Here is a 21,635-nt window from a genome sequence, read left to right on the forward strand (position 1 = left end):
CTGTGCTGGTCCAACTCTGCAACAGTCGCCAGCACGTCGTAGCATATGCCAGTCGGACACTGACCAGAGCAGAGACGAACTACACCGTCACCGAGCTCGAGTGCTTAGCAGTCGTCTTCGCCATTCAGAAGTTCCGACCGTATCTACATGGCCGCGAGTACACAATAGTGACCGATCACCACTCACTATGCTGGCTTGTGGGACTTCGTGACCCGTCTGGCCGGCTGGCTCGTTGGGCGTTGCGCCTCCAAGAGTACAGCTTTTCTGTTACCTATAAGAGCGGACGATGTCACACAGATGCCGACTGCTTATCCCGCCTTCCTTCAGTACACACCAATGCTGACGACAATGACATTGATGACTATTTAGTTTCTGTCTCGTCCGACTTCCCAGATACCAGCAGCTTCAAACGTGAGCAGCAGCGCGACCCTACTCTGAAACCTTTGCTCGAAGCTGCACATAACTCCGTCGACAAGCACTTTAAAATTTCAAATGGCTTGCTGTATAAAAGAAACTATTCAGCCGATGGCCTCCCGTTGCTTCTAGTGGTGCCGGAAAGCCTGCGCCAGGTCGTTCTTCGTTCTGCGCACGATGACATAACATCCGGTCATCTCGGTTTCACACGTACGCTGCATCGACTACGTGAGAGGTTCTACTGGCCAAAAATGTGGAAGACCACAAAACAGTACGTCACCAGCTGCGCTATATGTCAGCGCCACAAGCCATCCACCACTGCCCCGGCGGGTCATTTGCAGCCCATCTCTCCACCGACATCCCCTTTTGAAAAAGTCGGCATTGACTTGCTCGGACCCCTTCCTAAGACTCCATCGGGCCACCGATATGTTATAGTGTGCGTGGATTATTTAACGCGTTATACGGAAACGGACGCACTGACATCGGCCACAGCAGCCGCTGTTTCTTCTTTTCTGTTACAACGGGTCATACTGCGTCACGGTGCTCCACGGGTTGTCATCAGTGACCGTGGACGACAATTTATGGCCGATGTGGTTGAAGAAATTTTGCGCCTCTGTGGCTCCTCTTATCGCCACTCCACCCCTTACCATCCGCAAACTAACGGTCTCACTGAGAGAACAAATCGAACTCTCACGAATATGTTATCGATGTACGTTGATGCTGACCACAGGAACTGGGACGCCGTCTTACCGTTTGTTACTTACGCGTATAATACCGCCAAGCATAAAGTTACTGGACATTCACCCTTCTTTCTGCTTTACGCACGAAATCCACAGAGTTTTCTGGACACTCTATTACCTTTCTCGCATCAGGAAGATCTGTCCATCGCTCAGACGTTGTGTCGCGCTGAAGAAGCACGTCAACTAGCGCGCCTTCGAACATTGTCTTCGCAAGAACACAGCAAGAGTCGCTACGATGCCAAGCATATCCCCGTAGAGTTTTCTCCTGGTGACTACGTGTGGCTGTGGACTCCTGTTCGTAGAAAAGGATTGTACCGGAAGTTTCTAGCAAACTATTCCGGCCCATTCGTGATAGTCACTCGTCTCAGTGACGTGAATTACGTTGTCGCCCGAGTCACAGCCAATAACCGGCGTTCGCGCACTACGCAAGTTGTTCACGTAGCCCGCCTCAAACAGTACCATCATAGGCCTATTTAACTCGCTCGGCGAGCTTCGTCTGCCGCCGGGGGAAATGAAACGAAGATGCGCGAGCCTACGGGGCGCGGAAGAAGAAGAAGAGTAGTGGAGCAGCGCCTGGACTGTGTAGTTGGGTGGAAGCGTTCTTGGCCTGTCTCAGAAGTACGCTGCTATTTCACAACGCCTTTTCACCTCATCTGTAAATAAACACAGTCACTCGCAACAATATTTTGAAAAATTGTCTTGTTTTCTTCTTTATTTCAAATCTGCAGCATCTTTTGATCCAGAACCAGGGGCTCCGCTCATCCTGCTACTTATCATCTAGCCAACCATAGCCATTCATGTGGATGTAGTCCAGACTTTATTGACACCTTCGTTCTTTCCCGTCATCACTATAAAAAGACAAGAGAAATAATAGAAGCTTTCACATCAACTGATTGAAACAGAAATGCATTAGTCAAGCATCTATAGAACTTTCATCTAAACAATGAGATTATCTTTTACAGACGTACATAGCATAGTGCTGCTTCGTATTGCCTCTATCTGCTGTATACTTAACGTTGTTCACGTGACACCTCTGATGACAATCATTTGGATGGTTCTAGGTATATAAGTGGCATTTTTCCAATAAACATTTAGTTACGAAAGCAGCACTTGTGTATTTTTTCGCTCGTGTATTTGTGCTAACGCTGGCCCATACAATGAATTACGAACCCTAAGCAAATAGGCCACCTTTCGGTTATTCTGCAACCAAAGGACCAAGCGAGATTGCGTACTACCTGCTGCGCAATAGACCATATTCCTACTACCAATAAAGTAGTAGAGAAATGTGCGGAATACAACCACCTTTCAGAAATGACAAGTCGTCTGACTCAGTCAAGACATCAGGAGTAATGCAGGCACTAGGGAAACAGGGCATCAAGAAACCCGACATAGACATACTAGAATGAATCTACAGTGAATCCACTGCCACTATAGTTCTTCACGAAAAAAAGCAACAGAATCTCAACAAAAAAGTGTATAAGGCAGGGAGACACGATCACTCTAATGCTATTCACCGCATGTGGTTTTCGGGGCCCCACATTGTGAAGAGTTAGGGATAAGAGTAAATGGAGAGTATATTACCTGCGATTCGCTGATCACATTGCCTTGATAACTCAGGGGACCAATTAAATCTCATGATTGCTCAAATGGACACTGAAAGCTGAAGAGTAGATATAAAAGTCAATATGCACAAAACTAAAGTAATGTGCAACAGTCCATTTTCCCTACAGTAAAGTGCTCTGTAACAATTCTAAAGGATAACTTTGTACATTTAATTTACTGTTTTACACGCAATATGAAGTTTGTGTTAGTATAGCGACTGGTATACCAAATTACTTGAGATAACAATGTCGATACTGATGTACGTACTCGTGTAGACATTACGCCGATACGACTCAAATTTAAAACTGGAAAATAAAGTGTGCAGTTTCCAAACGTCGTTTCAAATAGAGAGTACTGTACTTGGGCTTACGCGAAACACTGGAGATCGTCGAGCGAATTTTCATAAGAACGCAAGTGGGCGCTAGCAGGCAGATTAAACGCCGCCTCCTGGTGAACGCCGTCTTCCATGGCTAGCAAAGGCCTGGATGTTGTACACGCCCTTGCGGGACGGTCACTCGCGTGTGCCAGGTGCGAACATTGGCAAGCTGCAAGAAAAAGAGAGGTACCTTCATGTTGATATATCGGTGTACACACCTGAAACCTGATTATAACAAACTCAGATGTAACTAAATATTCGTTATATAGAAAGAAATGAATGTCTAGCAATAGCTTTAGCGTTACGAGTATACTTTTATAACTAAATTTTTATAGACAACCTTTCTTTTGTGGGAGATGCAACTGTTACAATGTGTACAACGCTCCTGGGTTTAAAAGACACCGAAAGTTCAAGGTGCGTAATGACTGGCATGTTTAACTGGTAGAGAAGTGCATGAATTTTTCAAAACTCCTTCCACTGCAAAAAAAAAATAGAGGGCTCCGGAACATGCGATACTTCAATACTAACTATTTCTGAAATTTGGGTCATGTGATACTACCAACATTAAACTCAGGAATATTATTCAATGTCAATTCTTAGGACTACACCAAAACGAAGACAGCAAAGGCTGCGACCCGTTTTCTGTAAACTGAAAAATTGAATCGGGCCGTTCTCACACGCTATCAAGTTGAATTGCATCACAAATAATAGCCATGTCCATTAAAGCATAGCAATTGTCACCATGCACGTGATTCACCTCAAAGAACGCCGAAAAACCACAAATGTTCAGCAGTGAAGAGCTTGCTGGTTCAGCGTTAAGCACCTCGGTATGTCACTGGCATTTATTCACACTAACAAAACTGTATTGGTTGCCATGAAATTTATGCTTGCTGAAGACCTTTACCCCGCGAATATGAACTTATCGACAAACACGGCACACTTGAGGTGCAATGAGGCTAAGAGCTGAAAGGTTTCTAGGCGATGTGCTTCATAGACGAAGTACGGATATAATGACACACAGTGTTCTCGGACTGCCTTCAAAATTACGTGACTATTTTCTATACATAGCTGACTAGACAAGAATATTGACTTTCATACAAGTTTTTTTTTAATAAACCGTAAACCGCATGCAAAAAGTTTGCGCTTCGGCGAGTTTTCACTCACTACTTGCTTTAAAAAAAAAACTGGTCTTGAGCTTTAAAAATGTTGAAGTAAAGCTCTAATATTGATAACTGATTGATTGATATGTGGGGTTTAACGTCCCAAAACCACCATATGATTATGAGAGGCGCCGTAGTGGAGGGCTCCGGAAATTTCGACCACCTGGGGTTCTTTAACGTGCACCCAAATCTGAGCACACGGGCTTACAACAATTCCGCCTCCATCAAAAATGCAGCCGCCACAGCCGGGATTTGATCCGGCGACCTGCGGATCAGCAGCCGAGTACCTTAGCCACTAGACCACCGCGGTGGAGCTAAAGCTCTAATATGTAATACGTGCCCAAAGGAACACCCTTCCGAATTTGCAAAGAAAGAAATTGTTTTTCTCAGATTTTGCTCTATCGCGTGCCCTTAATGAATGAAGAAAAACACTGTCTTAACTCATTTTATTGGTTTGTGGTCTTTGACAAACCCATATCTTGTTTTTCATAGAAATAAATTCACTAGAAGAAACCGAAAATTTTTAAATGAACACATCCGCGGCTAACCAAGTCAGCCATTGAAACAAATAACCATTTAAAGATTCCCTTTTTCTAGGTGTTACTTGATGTTTTGCACTTTTAGGTGACCTGGGTGTGCATAAGTGTGTGCCTTTTTCACCAATAAACAGGTGGAGCGTCTGCTTGCTTGCCTTTTCTTGCATGTATTCTTACTCAACGTGGATTTACTTACCCAAGTCGCTGCAGATTGTTGAGCAAATGCAGTGTTCGAGTGGTGTGAAGGCCCCCCCGAGACAGAAGCAGTGTCTGCTGAAGGACAGTCTACAGTGAACCTCTTCTCCAATGAAGCAAATGCGGAACAAAATACACAAACCTCCGGGAACGTCCATCGCATGCACCAGATGCACAGTTTCAAGGCGAAGCCGGCGTCCTGTAAATAAAAACTTGCGCAATGTTACTCCTTCGTCCTACTCTCTTAACAATATACTATTGGAATCTACCCCTTCTCATCGCTACCTTGGTGTCCATATTTGTAGTAACCTTTCACGGAAACATCAAGTTTATTACATAATAGCTAGAGCAAATCTAACTTTAGCATACTTGAAAAGAAACTTCTATCTTTCCCCACCTGTCACTAAATCTTTTGCTTCATACTACCTTCATCCGTCTTCAGCTTGAATACGCCTCTTCTGTCTGAGACCCACATAGTTAGTTCTTCATTAATACAAAGCATTGAGGCAGTGTGAAGTAGCTGTGCTCGCTTCATTGCTATCAATTATATTCGCAATACCAGTGTCACAAACATAAGAGCTCTTCTTAATCTTCCTTCTCTAGCAACTTGTCTACGTATATTGAGATTTTAATGGTACTTAACAAGTATTCAGCAAGGCCAATTAGTGCAAGATTGAATAGCGTCGGGCTAAGAACTCCGCCTTGAGAAACACCCTCAGAAGTATAGCGTCGCGTAGTTGGGCCATCTTCTGTTAACACAAAGAATGATCTTGCAGCCAGGTAACTCGAAATCCACTGAAAGACTCGACCACCAAGGCAAACCACCGCAAGAGCACCCAAAATGGCTTCATGTAGTACATTATCATACGCGCATTTCACATCTAGAAACAAAGCTGTATATAGTCGCTTACGGTATCTTTCGTGCTGAACGTACGAAACTAGATCAACGACATTATCAATAGAAAAGCGGTGGCGTTGGAAACCAGCCATGGAATTCGGATGAATCTTGTAGTATTCAAGATACCACTCCAGGCGGCCTAGTATCATCCGTTTCATTATTTTCCCTACGCAGCTGGCCAGTGCTATTGGGCGGTATGAGGCGAGTTCGAGTGGAGTTTTGCCCTGCTTCAAGATGGGTAACAAGCGGCTTACTTTCCAGTCGTCAGGAACATTGCCATCCTGCCACGAGATGTTGTAAAGGCTCAACAGTTCTCTCCTTGCACCTTCGCCAAGGTTGCACAAGGCTCAGTACGAAATACCATCTGGGCCCGGAGAAGTTGAACGCCTGCACAGAGCTAGTGACGCCTCGAGCTCCTCCATTGTAAAAGGGAGGTCCATGTGGTAGTCACGGGAACGGGGGACGTCACCTTTCACTGGAGAATCAGGACGAGTGGCTTGGTTGGCGAACTGCGCAAAGAAATCTGCGACATCGATGTCAATTGCCACCCTTGAAACAGCGCGAGCGCTTTGAATGGAAAACGCTGTTCCGTAGAGTGACGCAGACCTTTCACCGTTTTTGAAATGTGTGAGAGTGGCTTGCGAGGGTCTAGTGACTGGCAAAACGTTGTCCATCGTTCCGACGCTAGTCAATCCACGCGACGACAAATCTTATTTTGCATCCTCCTGGCTGCCCTAAGATTTTGTACGCCGATACCGACGCTTCACCCGGCGTCGCAGTGCTCGGAGTCACTCCAACTCTAAATCAAACTCGTTTCGTGTGGAAGATATCGTCACCGTGCGAGTGGCGTTCTGTATTGTGCTCCTAGTTGTTTGCTCTAACCCAGATCGTAGGCCATCGCTGCAAGCATCTTCCATGTCAGATTTGAAGTTGGTCGATTGGACTGCTTGAATGGTCGTCCGTGGACCACAACCAGACAAGCCTTTGATGTTAAGGTAGATTGGAATGTGATCACTTCCTCGTTTCTCAACATCTGGAAACCACTTGACGTATCTCGCGAGGGATTGGAGACAAAGGCAAGGTCGAGGCAGCTGCCGTATGTCACCCCTCGAAGGAAAGTGGGGCTACAGTCGTTCAGGAGAGTAAGGCCATAGTTGTAGGCGATGTTTGCTAACCTGCGTCCTCTTGCATTTGTCTGCGTACTTCCCCATGCGTGATGGTGCGCATTGAAATTACCTATGATGGCCTATGGTGCAGGACACACTCTCAAAATATCCGCTAATCTTCTGGAATCGAAATTATTCGACGGCAACATATAAGCGCCTATGAGAGTTTGTTCTTTTTCATGAGTTTGTTTTTTTTTCAGATATGCAGACATACTGATTGTCATCGTGAGGCGCAATTGGTTGCACAACATACGTCAGTTCACGAAGAACAAAGACGATGATTTTGCGTCACGCACATTTCGTTTAAGACATTACAGCTTCGTACCCCGATAGTCTTGTTGGTTTTGACGAATTGGGTTCACAAATGACGATGAGTGGAAACACGTGGGTAAACACAAACTGGCGAAAATCTGAAAAGCGTGATTTTAGTCCTCTGGTGTTCCGTTGGATGACGGATGCAGCCTTGAACTCTTTACGAAATGATGAGGTGTGAGTAGCCATCTTCCTAGTTGAGAGATTCAAGCACTGGGCTTAGGACGTGCAATAGTCCAAGTGCGCTTCGAGCAGATGGTCTCTTCATGTCGACTAATATCGCTCGGATGGCTTCTATGAGAGAACGAAGCACTGAGATCCCTTGACGATCTGTTTTAGGCAAATCTTCCGTGGCTGGAGACTGTATAAATTGCATAATGGTATCCCGATTGCAATATAATCCACTACGACAACCAGTACAAGATTTGTTACCTCTGCAACCAACCTGCGTTGGTAGCCGGACTGGAAGTCGGCAACAGTGATTTTTGTAGTAGGGTAACGGACCAGCACTACGAAATACGAAGAAAATTAAACAGGCAAATTAACGCACTTTCCTCACGTGCTTTGTCTGGAAGCTACCTACCACGCGGTGCATGCGGATGCCAAGCAACAAGCGGCCCCCAGAAGACTAAGTGTTATATAAACGCATGCGCCTAATACGTCACGGCGACCGCACAGCCAACTTTTCAATGTTGAGCTTAATGAAACGAGTAAGACGCAAAGCCACTATACGGTGGCGTCACCCTTTGAGCACCCCTGCACTTTTCGCGAAGTTCGTATTACAAATTTTCAAAGAGCAATGACAGCAATTAACAAAGCTTGAAGTAATACTGCGCTTCGTGTAAATATATGTATTGTTTTTTTTTCCACGGAGATGTGAGAGTAATGCTTACTTGACGCAATGCCGGTAGCACGTCCGCCATGAAGACTTCGTTGGCCACACTGCAGAAGATACGCCAGAGTGGCACGCGGCTTGTCAGTACTCACGGATTGAAATAGGACACTCAAAACGCGTGGCCCCCGGCACAAATATCGCAGCTTGTGGGTGCTCGGGCAACAAAGGTGTTGCATTGAACGAGGGGGAGAACATTTGAGGAGCAGGATTGCTGCTTCCGGTCGCGAACGAGTTGGCGTGTAGTTAACCAGGTGCACAATGCTAGCGTGGCGCTGCTAGGCCTGTGACTGATTATTTTTTACTTGTGACGACGGAAAGCCCGAAATTAACTCATGCTTTTGCGCAGATATTCATGTTTACCATGCCTGGAAACGTATGCAAGGCGCAATCTCTTAGTCGAATCGTGTTTCTTACTTACAGAGCGTGTGTGCCGCATCACCGAAAGGCGCAGAACGAGAGTGTCGTCTGCTCGCACCGCAATATAAGTACTGTACACCAGCGATAGGGTGGCTACCAGTCAGCCGTTTTGGTTGAAACTATAGGTTGAAACATAACTCACTATGAAACTATAGTGAGTTATGTTCGGTGAACAAGGCCCCAACACTTCGCCGGTCTGTGACATGGACACTCACCCATTTTTTTTTTTGGCGAAGACGAAGCTTGCAGTGGTGCTTGAACGTGGTCACGCGGTTCCTGGTACACAGTTCCATAGGGCCAGATAAAGGCCTCAGGTAAAATCTACACACAAGAAAAAAATCTGGAACGCGACTACGTTTCACGTACGTACTACGTACTACGACTACGACTACGCACGTACTACGATACGTACTACGACTATCGCACGCCCCGTGCCTGAACCAAGCCATCAAATATGGCACCTGAGAACTGCTGTCTGCAGCATTCTCAGCGTGAGTGGCAGCGATTGAAAAAAAGGGAGGTGGGCAACCTGCGAGTAAAAATTTTTAACGGTGATCCTTCGATCATTGAGCATGCCCCGTTGCAGCCACATATTGTGGCGTCAATACGTCATGGGGTCGTTCTTCGCTGTCTTATCGGCGAGATCTGCGTGAGGCGTGCTTCAGGGGAAAGAAATCGAAAAAGTGACGTAGAAAAACGAAATCGCACGATATGATCAGCACGAAACGTAACCTTTGGACTCGGAAATCACTAGAAGCGCCTAAACAACAAAGCTGGAGCTGTTAAATTGCCTCCATGCGCTCGCCTTTTCGTGTATACCTTGCGCTCTTGGATTTTAACTCAATCACCAGTATGACTTGAAATTATGTGACAAAAGTGAGCAAGTAGTGAAGCTAGTTATATTTGTAGCCATTGCTTCAACTTTTTCCTGTTTAGAGAAAAATTATTGTCACAAACGTCAATAACACTCAACAGAACATTTACTTCTTAGACATACTCTAACGATGATGACAAAACAGACGTCATTTACATTAACATGAATATGAGACGACGTTAGAAGAACATGTACATTGGATGGTTCACACAAACACAACTACAAAAAATATTTCAAGGTAAACAAGAGACACAAATAAAACATGAATATGTACATTTTGCATCTTTACACATCGGCATACCAATTCTGCCGGCGCATCGACACATCAGCCTACCAATACCAGACCGGCCGAAAAGCAACTTTCACTAGTCCGTCACATATCGAGAGAAAAGGGCAAGACCAGTGCCGAAGAAATTCATTTTCACCTAGGAAGAAGAGCTCCTCCGACAAAACAGACAGCAGCTCTGAGTACAAGCGCTCTAGAATTGGGTAGAGTGCGCGGCGGCGGCGGCACGCTGCAACCGCCGCAGCGGTTGCGCCAGAGGCAGATAGAGCCGGCAACAATGAGAAGACAAGCGAAGTGGCCTCGCCAACAACGCCCAGAAGGAACGAAGCGATTTACTCTGAGGCAGCGAAATCATGCATGTACGGCTCTTCAAAAAACGCGAACAATGGCACAATACCTCAGAAAATGCTGATTTGTTTTCCGAAGGGAGCAGTTCGGACATGTTGCTGACTGGACCATTCTCCACCCTTTGAGGTGGTCGAGAGTGGGAAGCAGACCATATCCTAGGCACCACATGAAGTCCTGGAGGTGTCCAGGCAGAAAAGAAGCCGTTAACGTGCTTCAAGACACCCGTCTAGAGCGAGCACGGCGGGCTGGGGGACCAACGAAAGCCACAAAGCAGCAGTTGTCTCAACTACGTGGTTGTTCAAAACATCTATGCCAGGACAGCTCGAGTGGACATGGCGAAAAAATGCAACAGTTGTTGCATAAAACGCAGGAAGTGTTACTGGCTGCGGCCCCCTGCTAAGGTGCACTTTAGGCATCAAATGCCGAAGGTGAGTACCCAGAAAGTAATATGCAAGCGTTCGTGCGTGAGATTCCCCCCCTTGCACTAGGCGCAAAAGAAGCGCAGTGCCAGCAGCCGACAGTGTATGGACACTGAAGGCAAAGCAAAGCCTCCCTGAGAACGCTGCTGTCCCAGAGCCATACGAGAGACCAATTCAGTGCCGCCTGACCAAAAAAAAATGGCAGCATATCCACGGAGATAGTGATGGACAGTGGGGCGAAGCATCCGTCCGTCCATTCGTTCTTGCTTCCATCCATCCATGCGTGTGTCTGTGTGGCCGCCCATGCGTCCATCCACCCGTCCGTGCGTGCGTCTGTTCGTGCGTCTGCACGTTCATCTGTGCCTCCGTCCCTGCTTTCGTTCATGCATCCGCTCCTGCGTCCATCCTTGCGTACATCCTAGCATGCAGCCATCCGTGCGTCCGTCCATGCATCTGTCTGTGTGTGCGTTCATAGACCTATTCAACACTCCAAGTACCACGATCTCGCATCTTTTCATTATATGTTCCTCATATAGATGCACCGCCATTTAGCGGACATTCTAAAGACTGAATGAGAGGAAAAACACGCACAATTTCTTACGGCTTGATCTTCGTGTCTACTTCCCACCTTTAACCACCTCGAGTTCATGGTATATACTAGTTCACTGTATCCATGGCACTGCGGCTTAACGCTTGCTAAACCTTTCTAAAACCTAGGAGGTTACGCCCAGCGAGTATAACGTAGGGGCGTCCTGCGAATTTCTTTATTGTTCAACAAATCACAGGAGAAATCTCCCACCGGCACCACCTTGGAGGTAAAAGCGTAAGACTGCTTACACACTACGAATACGAATACGAGAGACGAACGGGTGCCACTATGAGGAGCTTCGCCCCTAGAAATCATTACACTGTCCAGCTTGCGATGGCCCATACACACACAGTATCCTTAATCTGAAAGAAAAGTAGCTACAGTCTAAAGCCACAACCCTGCCCACACCTTCGTAAAAAGCATGATGATCACGCAATAGAGCCCGAATAAAAATAATAATACCTACTCTCGTGAAACAATATGTAGCGAAAGAGAAATAACAATCTAGGTTGAACTTTCGTTTAAAATCAAGCACATCAGATAGCGAAAAAGAAATTCGTTTCCTGGAGGCACAAAACATCACAATTTTCAGCACGGGTGACACTAATTAATTCAGCCTACTTTGCCGGACTGCGAAAACCCTGAACGTTCAATGAAATATTATGCGGTGTAGTAACCATATTGAAAAGTAAAGACTAACCTGGACGCATAGTTCTAGACGGTGTCCTGGAACATGTCCTGGGGACACTTCCTCAACCAAATCACAACGAACTTTTCGACCCTCCAAAAGAGGGTCGAGGTTTTTTGGACCGTTGGGATATATCACGGCCATCACTGCGTTAATCAGAGCAAGAGCTGGAAGTGTGCCTTCGCTTTGTTTTACGTGGAGCTCCCATGTCGACGTCAAAATCGGCAAGGCTAGACAGTCCGATGCAACTATCCATTTCCAGGCTGAAGCTGTCTTCCGAAGACCTGTCCTGTGAAGGTACGGACTGAGTCACCGGCAAGCTTGGATCCACATCCTTGATACTGGTAGCACTGTCCACGTCTTGGCAGGCCGGTGTAGGCACCCTTTGTGTGGGCGATTTTTTACGTGTACGACGCGATGTCGAAGTTGTCGGAGCGGCAGCAACAGAAAAGGCTTTGGTATTTTCGGCACTGTTTCCCAAAATAACAGAGGTCGTAGGGTCACCTCCAACAACAGCAGCCTGAGAACTGGGGTCATTTGTGCACTGAAAAACTCCCATGCATTTCCCCGAGGGTGAACATGGTTAAGTGCGAATGCACGGGATGATGCTATGAGGGGTATTTATTAATTCGCACTATTATAATTATTAATCGCACTATGGTGCCTTTATGGTGTAATTGTTCCTGGGAATCGCAATTTGATCACACGGGGGGGGGGGGGAACGTCCACTCGCCGTTGACGATTGCGAGCGGCGTCTTGATGCCGGCCTTCATCGCCCTTCTTCGCCTGACGCTTGCGTTGTCGTTCCGCTTCTTGGGCCGCGTTCGCGGCTCGATGCTGACGCCTCATCTCGGCCTCGCGAGCGCGCAGTTGACCATCCGCTGCACGCTTCGCCCGCTTGTCCTCGGCCTCGCGAGCGTGAAGTTCGGCATCCTCTGCACGCTTCGCCCGCTTGTCCTCGGCCTCGCGAGCGCGCAGTTCGGCATCCGCTGCACGCTTCACCCACTTACGTTCGGTCTCACGAGCCCTTCGCAGCGCCGCCTTGTCTTCCAACGTCGGCGAAACCACCGCGGTACTGTCACCTCCAACGACGGGTGCAGTGCTGGCATTCGGTTGTACTGCATTCGTTGTTGATGGTAGCGTTGTCTCCGGGACATCCATCGCACGACCCGCTCTCGACAGGAGACTGAGAAAGAAGGCGGGCGCGCGAGAGAGAGGGGTGCGCGCGCAGCTGCAGCGAGCGAGGAGAGCGGAGGAGCGAGCGAAGGGGGAGGGGGTATAAGGCGCGTTACTGACACCGATATCAGCGTCGCGTCCGTGGCTTATTCGGTAGAGCGTCGCGCTGCGGCCCGCCAAGTCCTCTTTCTTTTAAAAATAGAGAGAAGACTGCGGACGCCGCCGACGGTGGTGGATGGTTTGGGGTCGCTTATAAAGTGTATTCACACTTAATATCAACTGGCTTCAGAGAAGAGACGCCGACGCCGTTTGCAGGGTAGTGCGTTGCGTCTTTCGAAGCGCACGGTTCCTGCACCAGCGGGGAAGTCGACGCGCCGAGCGTCCCATCGACAATAGCGCTTTCGTTGTGCGCTTCGTTTGAAGAACTTGTAGGGGTGAGGCCAGCACAGCGTCGGTGACCTCCTCCGCGTCCCTAAAGTCGGTATTTGGTTCCGTTGCGAGTGTCAGTGATGGAAAGGCACCAGCGGCAGCGTCTGAGTAAGAGTGGCGTACAGGCCAAACCACAGTTGGGTGGCCGTCCCCGCCGCGTCGACACGGGCGGTCACATCCTTCACTAACGTGACCGTGCACACCGCAGGAACCACAACACGGTGTCGTGCACTGGGCTCGTAGATGGCCCCGTGAGCCGCATCTTCGACATACACGCTGGAGGCCACGGTAGTCGAACGTGGCACGGTGACCGGAGATGCGCAGGTAGTTCGGCACAGGATTAGCGGTGTTTATCTCCATTCGAACAAACCGCGTTCCAGTGAGTACGCCTTGTCGCCCACTCATCAAACCACTGGTGACAGTGAGCACCTTGCCATATGGGGATAACACTTGGACGAGAGCTTCGTTTGAGACGAACGATGGCAGGAACAGGCAGGCGACGTTGGTCGCTTGTGGGTCAACGGAGACGAATTGAACACCCTCGCCGCCAATCACCAGGCAGCCAGCATGGACCATTAGAGACATGGAGGCCATGCTCTTCACTGTTACTTGGAGCTCCCTGATGCTGCACGCAGTATACCTCTGAGAGGCCGACTATTGAGGCCGTCACATCAACGACGGTCTCGGCACTAGTCCACGTAGGGACAACAACGTCGAAGACAAGCGCCTGCGAAGGCGTCCAAGACGCGACGGGTACCATGACTCCTACTGACGGACGCCCCTGACGTAGAACGCACAGGGACATCCTTAGCACTGGCAAACCGGAGTCCGGAGCACGGGATTTTTAGGAGCGAAGCTCCTTAAAGCGACAGCCGTTCATCCCTCGTAGTAGTGCGTAACATATCTTACGCTTTGCCCAGCAAGGTGGTGCCGGTGGGAGATTTCTCCTGCGCGTTGTTGAACATTGAAAAATTCGCAGCATGCGCGTTAACTAAAAGCCCAATTCTCCTGTCTCTCATTCCCCATTAGCAGCCATTGGCATGTACAGTACAGTTCATTGTTATGGGGAAGACGCGAGCGCGTGGCCGGCGTTCCGCGGGGCACCAACTGCTGCCGAGATTTGGAAATGTGGAGCATGCGCGCAGAATCAAGGAAGGTGCTCGCCCGCGTCTTCTGCTACTTCCCCGCCCTACGCTCGGCGCGTCTTGGCGACAAGCTTTATGTGGCAGCTTCATCGACCATCAATTTCCATGTCTATTATCAAAAGCGGCTGGCTGGCTCGAACAGCGTTTGAAAAACTTACGATTGCCCCACAGCGGTGGTCTAGTGGCTAAGGTACTTGGCTGCTGACCCGCAAATCACGGGATCAAATCCCTGCTGCGGCAGATGCATTTCCGATGGAGGCGGAAATATCGTAGGATCGTGTGCTCAGATTTGGGTGCACGTTAAAGAACACCAGGGGGTCTAAATTTCTGGAGCCCTCCACTACGGTGTCTCTCATAATCATATGGTGGGTTTGGGACGTTAAACCCCACATATTATTACCATATCAATCAAAGCTTACACTTATATTTTGGTGGGCATAAACACCACGCTACGCGAGTGATGGGCTTCGTTATCACTTTCACAGAATTCCACTGCTGGGGCGTATTCATTCGCTGATCGTATTTTCGACGGAGCTAGTGTATTTAAAAAGTGGGTAACGATTTAGAGTACTAGGTACTCTACTCTACAGCGAGAGAGCGTTCTTAGAAGTGGCACGGCTAGAGTATCTGAGGACAAAAGGCTTCGAATAGTCGAGCTGTACACCAAAGAATACAGCCAGCGTGCTGTCACTGCCATCGCGGAAAGGCCACTTTCTCATTACCAGCGTAATCATGAGCATTACTAATATAATTTTTTGGTGCCTAGTACTGTCACGCGTAGTCTTCTTTTGTTTACACAGATCTGCATTTCATTTTGTATTTCACAGGGCACAGATGTGTTTCATTACCTTTGCATTACTCAAATGTTTCGAGGCTACAAATCTAACTTCACTCGACCTGTCTGTCACAAAAGTTTTAGGGACAAAATTCTTTGTTTACTTCGTAGTTTTGTACGTACACCGTTTTTCAGCGCGTGCATAGATGAACCGTGATGATTTTCGGAAAAGTGAGTGCTATCGCACATTCCTAATAAGGTGTTTCTGGCGTGTTTGCTTCAACGAAGAAAACGAAAGGTAACGCTAGTTAGAACTAACATTTGCTGGGTATTGCGATCCGCAATATCTATATAATTTTGTATCACATCGTACTGGGATACATTATTTTGAAACACGTGTTTCCATAACGTTTTTCTAAATACTAAAGGCACGCGCTTTTTGTTTGCGTTTCGCCGGTAATATGAAATCGGCTGCTGTGGCCATGAATGGAATCGCAACGAAGCTGTCGAGAAAGCCCAACAGTAAACAAACGGTACTTTTTTTCTGCGCGCCTATTACCCGGGTACGGGCAGGGAGAGTGGCGGAGACATGAATCGCACCGCGGAAAAGCGAACGCCGTATCCAGCGCACTGCAAGCGCCGAAGCGGAAAGGAGCAGACGAAAGGCGGCAAGCCCCACAATTTCGCGTCTATGCGCATGCGCTGCGTTTACGAATCTCGCCATCAGTTAGCGCCACGTGGGCCGCCAGCCACGCGTTGCCGTGTTCCTTCCAATAGTGGACCATACTGTACATTGAGCACTATCTGACAAGAAAGGGTTGCTACGTTTTACTCGCTGGGCATAACCTCCTTGGTTTTAGAAAGGTTTAGCGAGCGTTGAGCCGCAGTGCCATGAATACAGTAAACTAGAATATACCATGAACTCGAGGTGGTTAAAGGTGGGAAGTAGACCCGAAGCGCAAGCCGTCGGAAAGTGTGCGTGTGCCACGTCTTGTCTGGTCCTTTGAATGTCCGCTGGATGGCGGTGCTTCTATATGCGGAATATATGATGAAAAGTTGCGAGATGATGGTACTTGGAGTGTTGGCTAGATGGACGAACGGACACACAGACAGATGCATGAACGGACCACGAATGGCTGCACGGACGGATGGACGCATGGACAGACGCAGGAGCGGATGCATGGACGAACGCAGGGATGGATGCATGGAAGGACGCGCGGACGCACGAACAGACGCACGCACGGACGGTCACACAGACGGATGATTGGACGGACAGATACTTCACCCCACTCTCCATCGTTCACCCCGTGGATATGCTGCCATTTTTTATTTATCTATTTATTAGTTTTGATTCATTGCAATACTGACATTTTTTAATGGCGTACGCAAAGCTTCGTGTTAGATTTTCACCCCCTGAGCATGCGTCGTACGCTAAGCGCTTGCGGACACCCATTAAGGGACGGACATATTGGGCGAGCGTAACAAACGCTAACTGAGTGAACGCTACTCGAAAACTTCCTAGTAAGAAACCACGTGTACGTTCTCTTATTTTTACTCATGCCTCTATTCCGCCATTGTGGCGCATGGCTGCGGTGGTCTGATGTTCCGAAGGTCGCAAGTTCGATCGTGGCAGTGACGGTCGCATTTAGATGGAAGTGAAATGCCAGAGACCCATCTACCGTGCGATGTCATTGCGTGTTAAACAATAATTTTGCGGAACCCTTCACCACGGCGTCGCTCAAAATCACATCAAGTTTTTGGCACGGGAAACCATCTAAAGAAATATATCATGTTTTAAATCTTGACACAAGGTTCCGAAAGGATATTACAGGCTAGATAGACAAAAAGAAAAGAAAGAAACAAAGGCAGTCTCTCACAATGGATCTTAACAGCTCAATTAAACTGGTTGTAATTTGGTTACAAGGCCACGTCCTCTGGATACGAATTGGCCCTGACCATATGCGTGCACAGACTTCCCCTTCAGGGGTAGGAAGGATCGTCGCAGCGCTCCCGATCCCTGTAATGTCAATGTATGGGACTGAATTCACACCCCTTCTTGTCCCCCTCCTTATTACGTCGATGTATGCTTGGCGCACCTCCTTCACCTCCCCTTACCCCATGCGCGTGCCTATGGCCCTGACACATCGATCCCGGCGAGATGGCGGTTAGCAATTTTGAGGTGAATTTCAAAATAAAACAAATAATGTATTTTTTGGTAAGTCCCAAGTGGTGCGAGTGGACGCCATAAATATAAGGCTTCGTCGACAACGGCGCCATGATTGATGTGATCAGATTGACTTAGAAACATAACTTTATTGGAGCCCTGGGAAGAGGCGGATTTTGAGCTCCCACGCTGGCGCCAGGAGGCCAAGCATGGTGCCCTCGCTGTGGGCTTGGTGGAGTGTCCGGAGATGGTCGACCAGGTGTGGTCTGCGAACTGCACCCACCCACCTGACCCAGAGAGCATCAATTCAGTGCTCGTGCACCTCGCTTCGCACTTCCAGAGCACGTGTTTTGAGTGTAGCGTCGTTTTCATAACATATGAGCATGGATCATTGGGGCAAGTGTCGGGATAAATGACGTCTTCGATTGAACGATCTGATTAATCACTCTGTCGTAATGGAATACGGGAAAGATTTTCGCCATACGTCATCCTGCTGGAAGTGAGGCAGCACACTGAGCCACCACCACGTTGCCAAAACGGGTGGCCTCTCACGTCGGGCACTCCCTGTTGTGCGGCCAAACTAATTAACGAAATCGATATTCGACATCGCTTTCACCAGCCACTTTTTTATGACGGTGACGCGGAACACCATTACTGTGCCAGACAAGTCAGTGCTCTCTGTCGATTTCACTAGTCCTCTCTAGCACTCTTCTCACATTCATTATGCCATACAGACATGCCAATGCTTCCACGCTTCAAATGTTAAACTTCATCACTAGAGTGGTGGTCCAGCATACCCGCCCATGTACCGAAGTTAAGGCGCAGCGGCCGTATTTGCTCCGGGCAAATGTAGGCACCGACTGCCTTGTGCTGCTGTAATGCTCAGTGCGCTAGCGCCCGTGCGTTACGTTAGAGCAAATAATGCGTGCTCTATGCACTTTCACACTTTCACTATCTATCTATCTATCTATCTATCTATCTATCTATCTATCTATCTATCTATCTATCTATCTATCTATCTATCTATCTGTCTATCTATCTATCTATCTATCTATCTATCTATCTATCTATCTATCTATCTATCTATCTATCTAGCCACCTACGTTTGAATGCTCTCGTAAGATGGTGTTTGACGAGTATGGTTTCCTGGCCATGACATGAATAATGTCATAATTTCGTCACGTACGTCGCAAAACACTTTCCACTAGACTGTGGCCCATACCTGCGAGCGGGTATAGCGAGAAGGTTAAAGGGGCCCTGCATTACTTTCTGAGCATGGTCAGAAACCGCTGCAGATCTGTAGAGGCTCCCGACAACACGCGAGCCGATTATAGCGCAGTTGCGGCCTGGAATTCAAAATAAATTATCAGTTGGCTAAGAATCGCCTTCTCTCGACAAATCATCGAAGAAGCCCAAATATCACTCGTTGTAAGCCAATCTATCAGCCATTGGCTGATTTGAAATTGGCACACTCGCTCGTTACAGAGATCGCCTCGGGAGGCTGCTACTTCCACGGGTGCGCGCGCGATCGCACTGAAAAAGCCGCGCCTCCAAAGAAAAAAAAAGAAAAAGTGCTCAAGGCGACGAGGAACGCGTAACGTTTTTCTGTGGCCCTGCCATTCTTCCCTGCTTGGCTTACAATGCTTCCGTCGAGACGAGAGAAGAGCGAATGCAATCGCAGCATGCGACAAATCTTTGTAACTCTACTCACACTGCACGGATCCTTAAAATTTTTTGCGGCGTTGAATTCGTGAGGCAATGAGCTCTTCCAGTGAATTTATTCCATGGTTACTTGAAAAAAGTGTATCAGGGCCCCTTTAAGAAATGGCGTGAGAACGTTAAAGAACGGCGTGAGCATTATGAAAAAGCTGGCATCGTTGTGTGCCCACCGAATTCAAAGAAGAAATGTCAAGGTCTCAGCCAGAATCAAACTGCAGTATTCTGCGTGGCGAACAAGTATTTACCACAGAGCTACGCCAGGTCTCGTATGTACTTTTCAAACTTACTGTAATGTTTCTAAAACATCAATTGTGCTCGCAGTCTTGGCTATCCAATTTTATAAACATTTACATGTACTCTTTTAATACAGCCGTCACGTCGTCTTGGCGTAAATTGTAGTTAAGTGTCATTTACTGAAGTTTATTTATGTAGCTTTGTCCAGGATTACCATCCTCGCGAGCAGCTTACCACTTCAGATGTTTCTAATATTCGTGTTATTGTGCCCATTGTTTCTTAAGTGTCAGCTACTGGCTATATATATATAAAATATGAGTGACTGCCTAACATATGTCTGTGTGTGCAGTTGTACACATTTTAGCACCACTTCGTAACGTTTCGCTCAAAAAAAGTTACAACACAGTAACTTTCTGTCGACATACTTCCATAACATCGATTTCCAAGGTGCATGGGATTTGGCTTATTTTTTATTTCAATGAATATGGGGTGCGACCCGCTTTCACTAATAGGAACCCTGCAAACATTTTCGGGCTACCCAACCGCCTATGTTAGAGGTATGTCCAGTGTCAGAGTTGGCGTGTTGGAAGTGAAACCGGCCAGGCTTCCCCTCCAGCACGCCTGCCTTTTTCCGGCGTCGCTTCCCACGCCAGCAGCAGCGCATGCAATTTGATTCGTCTGTTTCAATTATGCGTTATGCCCTGACAAGCGGCGGTGCGATTTCTCGCTCGTTCGAGCAACGCATGGTGCTATGCTAAGCACACCATGCTTGGCCTTATAGAGGGGAGCAGTTGAGTTCGTGAGCCGGTTACGTATGTTAAGCACGAGGTACGTTTCTCTGTATATGTTGCAGAAAAGCAACATGAGAATGCACCAAGAAGCTTCGCCTGCTGCTGTGGGTAGGTGAACCACGAGTTTCGGAAAGGCAGATATTAATTATTATAGTGCGCGGCAAAGGCTGAATTCCCAAAGATTTTAGTTCATTGATAATGTTAGCGATTTGTGGCCCACCTCTACAATATTACGAGCATCAAGATTGGGTGGATTTTATTTGTATTTATTTAGTACAATTCGTACCTACATGTATTTATTTTGTGAACACTGGTCCACATTCATGTTCACGAAAATAAGGCGTATGTGGCTTACCTCACCGTTCTAGTAGTGCTCGTTAGCATCACTCTTCTTCTGCCCCTGCCGGTGCAGCATCATACGTCATACCTTAAACATGAAGTAATTAACAATATATATATCAATAAACCACATGTAAAAGCGACAGAATTAGAGAGTGTGCGAATTTTCTTGTCTCTCATTCCCACTTAACAGCCATTGACATGTACATTGAGCACTATCTTTTATTGCTCAACAACGCACAAAAGAAATCTCTCACCGGCACCACCTTGGAGGTCAAAATGTTATACTTGTTACACACCACTACAACGTCTACGAGGGACGAACGACTGCCGCTATAAAGATCTTCGACCCTAAAAGGAAGAAAACAACGTTTCACAAGTTCGAAAGCGAAACGCAGCTCGGCCTCAACGCGGGTAACACGAAGTGATCGTAACACGGAATGCAAGCTATCATGGTTAAGTCAATAAATCTGGAGGTTATATCTTAGACATTGAAATGTGGTCGTCGTAATGCTCTAAAGCCGATGCAGTTCATCAAAGAAGCCCGTTCAGCAAACATAGTTTTTGAAATATATTCTTGAAGAAAAAAAATAGTACGAGCTACCGCTAACAAAACCGATAGTGAAGTGAAATTTCCGTCTGCGAGTCAGCTGGAGTCAATTGGCTCACGATAAACTGCCTCACAATGGCTTTACATTCTTACCACATTACTGATAAACGCACAGAGCCAAAATAAAAATGAGCTTGGCTGTAAAGCAGCAACGCAAATGTTCTGGTTCGCCCTGCAGTTCTTTTGATAAGGATAGCGCGTGCATTTTTGTACCGAACAAAGAGTGCATGCGCTTACCTGTCGTCCACTGGATAGCGGAAAAGTTTCCCTGCAAAGTTTCTTTCCGAGTTGTTGCACCACAACGCAGCGCAGTACGCTTTTTGTCCTATCTTCATACG

At 47.4% G+C, this 21,635-nt stretch overlaps 1 protein-coding gene across 5 annotated transcripts in view; it reads right to left on the minus strand.

Annotated features, from left to right (window-relative positions):
• Positions 1 to 1,858: 1,858 nt before the first annotated feature.
• The window catches only part of LOC119186019 (uncharacterized), a 109,895-nt gene continuing 90,118 nt past the window's right edge, over positions 1,859 to 21,635 (minus strand). The window contains exons 1-6 of one of the 5 annotated variants that reach the window (XM_075895695.1): positions 8,927 to 9,470; positions 8,293 to 8,341; positions 5,166 to 5,222; positions 5,025 to 5,098; positions 3,127 to 3,301; positions 1,859 to 2,002 (exon numbers count right to left, since the gene is read on the minus strand). In XM_075895695.1, coding sequence (XP_075751810.1) covers positions 3,268 to 3,301; positions 5,025 to 5,098; positions 5,166 to 5,222; positions 8,293 to 8,322 — 195 coding nt within the window. In that variant the 5' untranslated portion in view covers positions 8,323 to 8,341; positions 8,927 to 9,470 and the 3' untranslated portion in view covers positions 1,859 to 2,002; positions 3,127 to 3,267. Of the gene's footprint in view, positions 2,003 to 3,126; positions 3,302 to 5,024; positions 5,223 to 8,292; positions 8,342 to 8,926; positions 9,471 to 20,703; positions 20,776 to 21,635 lie in introns of those variants that run through there. The other 4 variants (XM_075895694.1, XM_075895693.1, XR_012895382.1 and 1 more) reach the window with 4 other exon arrangements.

This window comes from Rhipicephalus microplus, chromosome 5, assembly GCF_043290135.1.
Source record: "Rhipicephalus microplus isolate Deutch F79 chromosome 5, USDA_Rmic, whole genome shotgun sequence".
In the NCBI taxonomy this organism is placed as follows: Eukaryota; Metazoa; Arthropoda; class Arachnida; order Ixodida; family Ixodidae; genus Rhipicephalus; species Rhipicephalus microplus.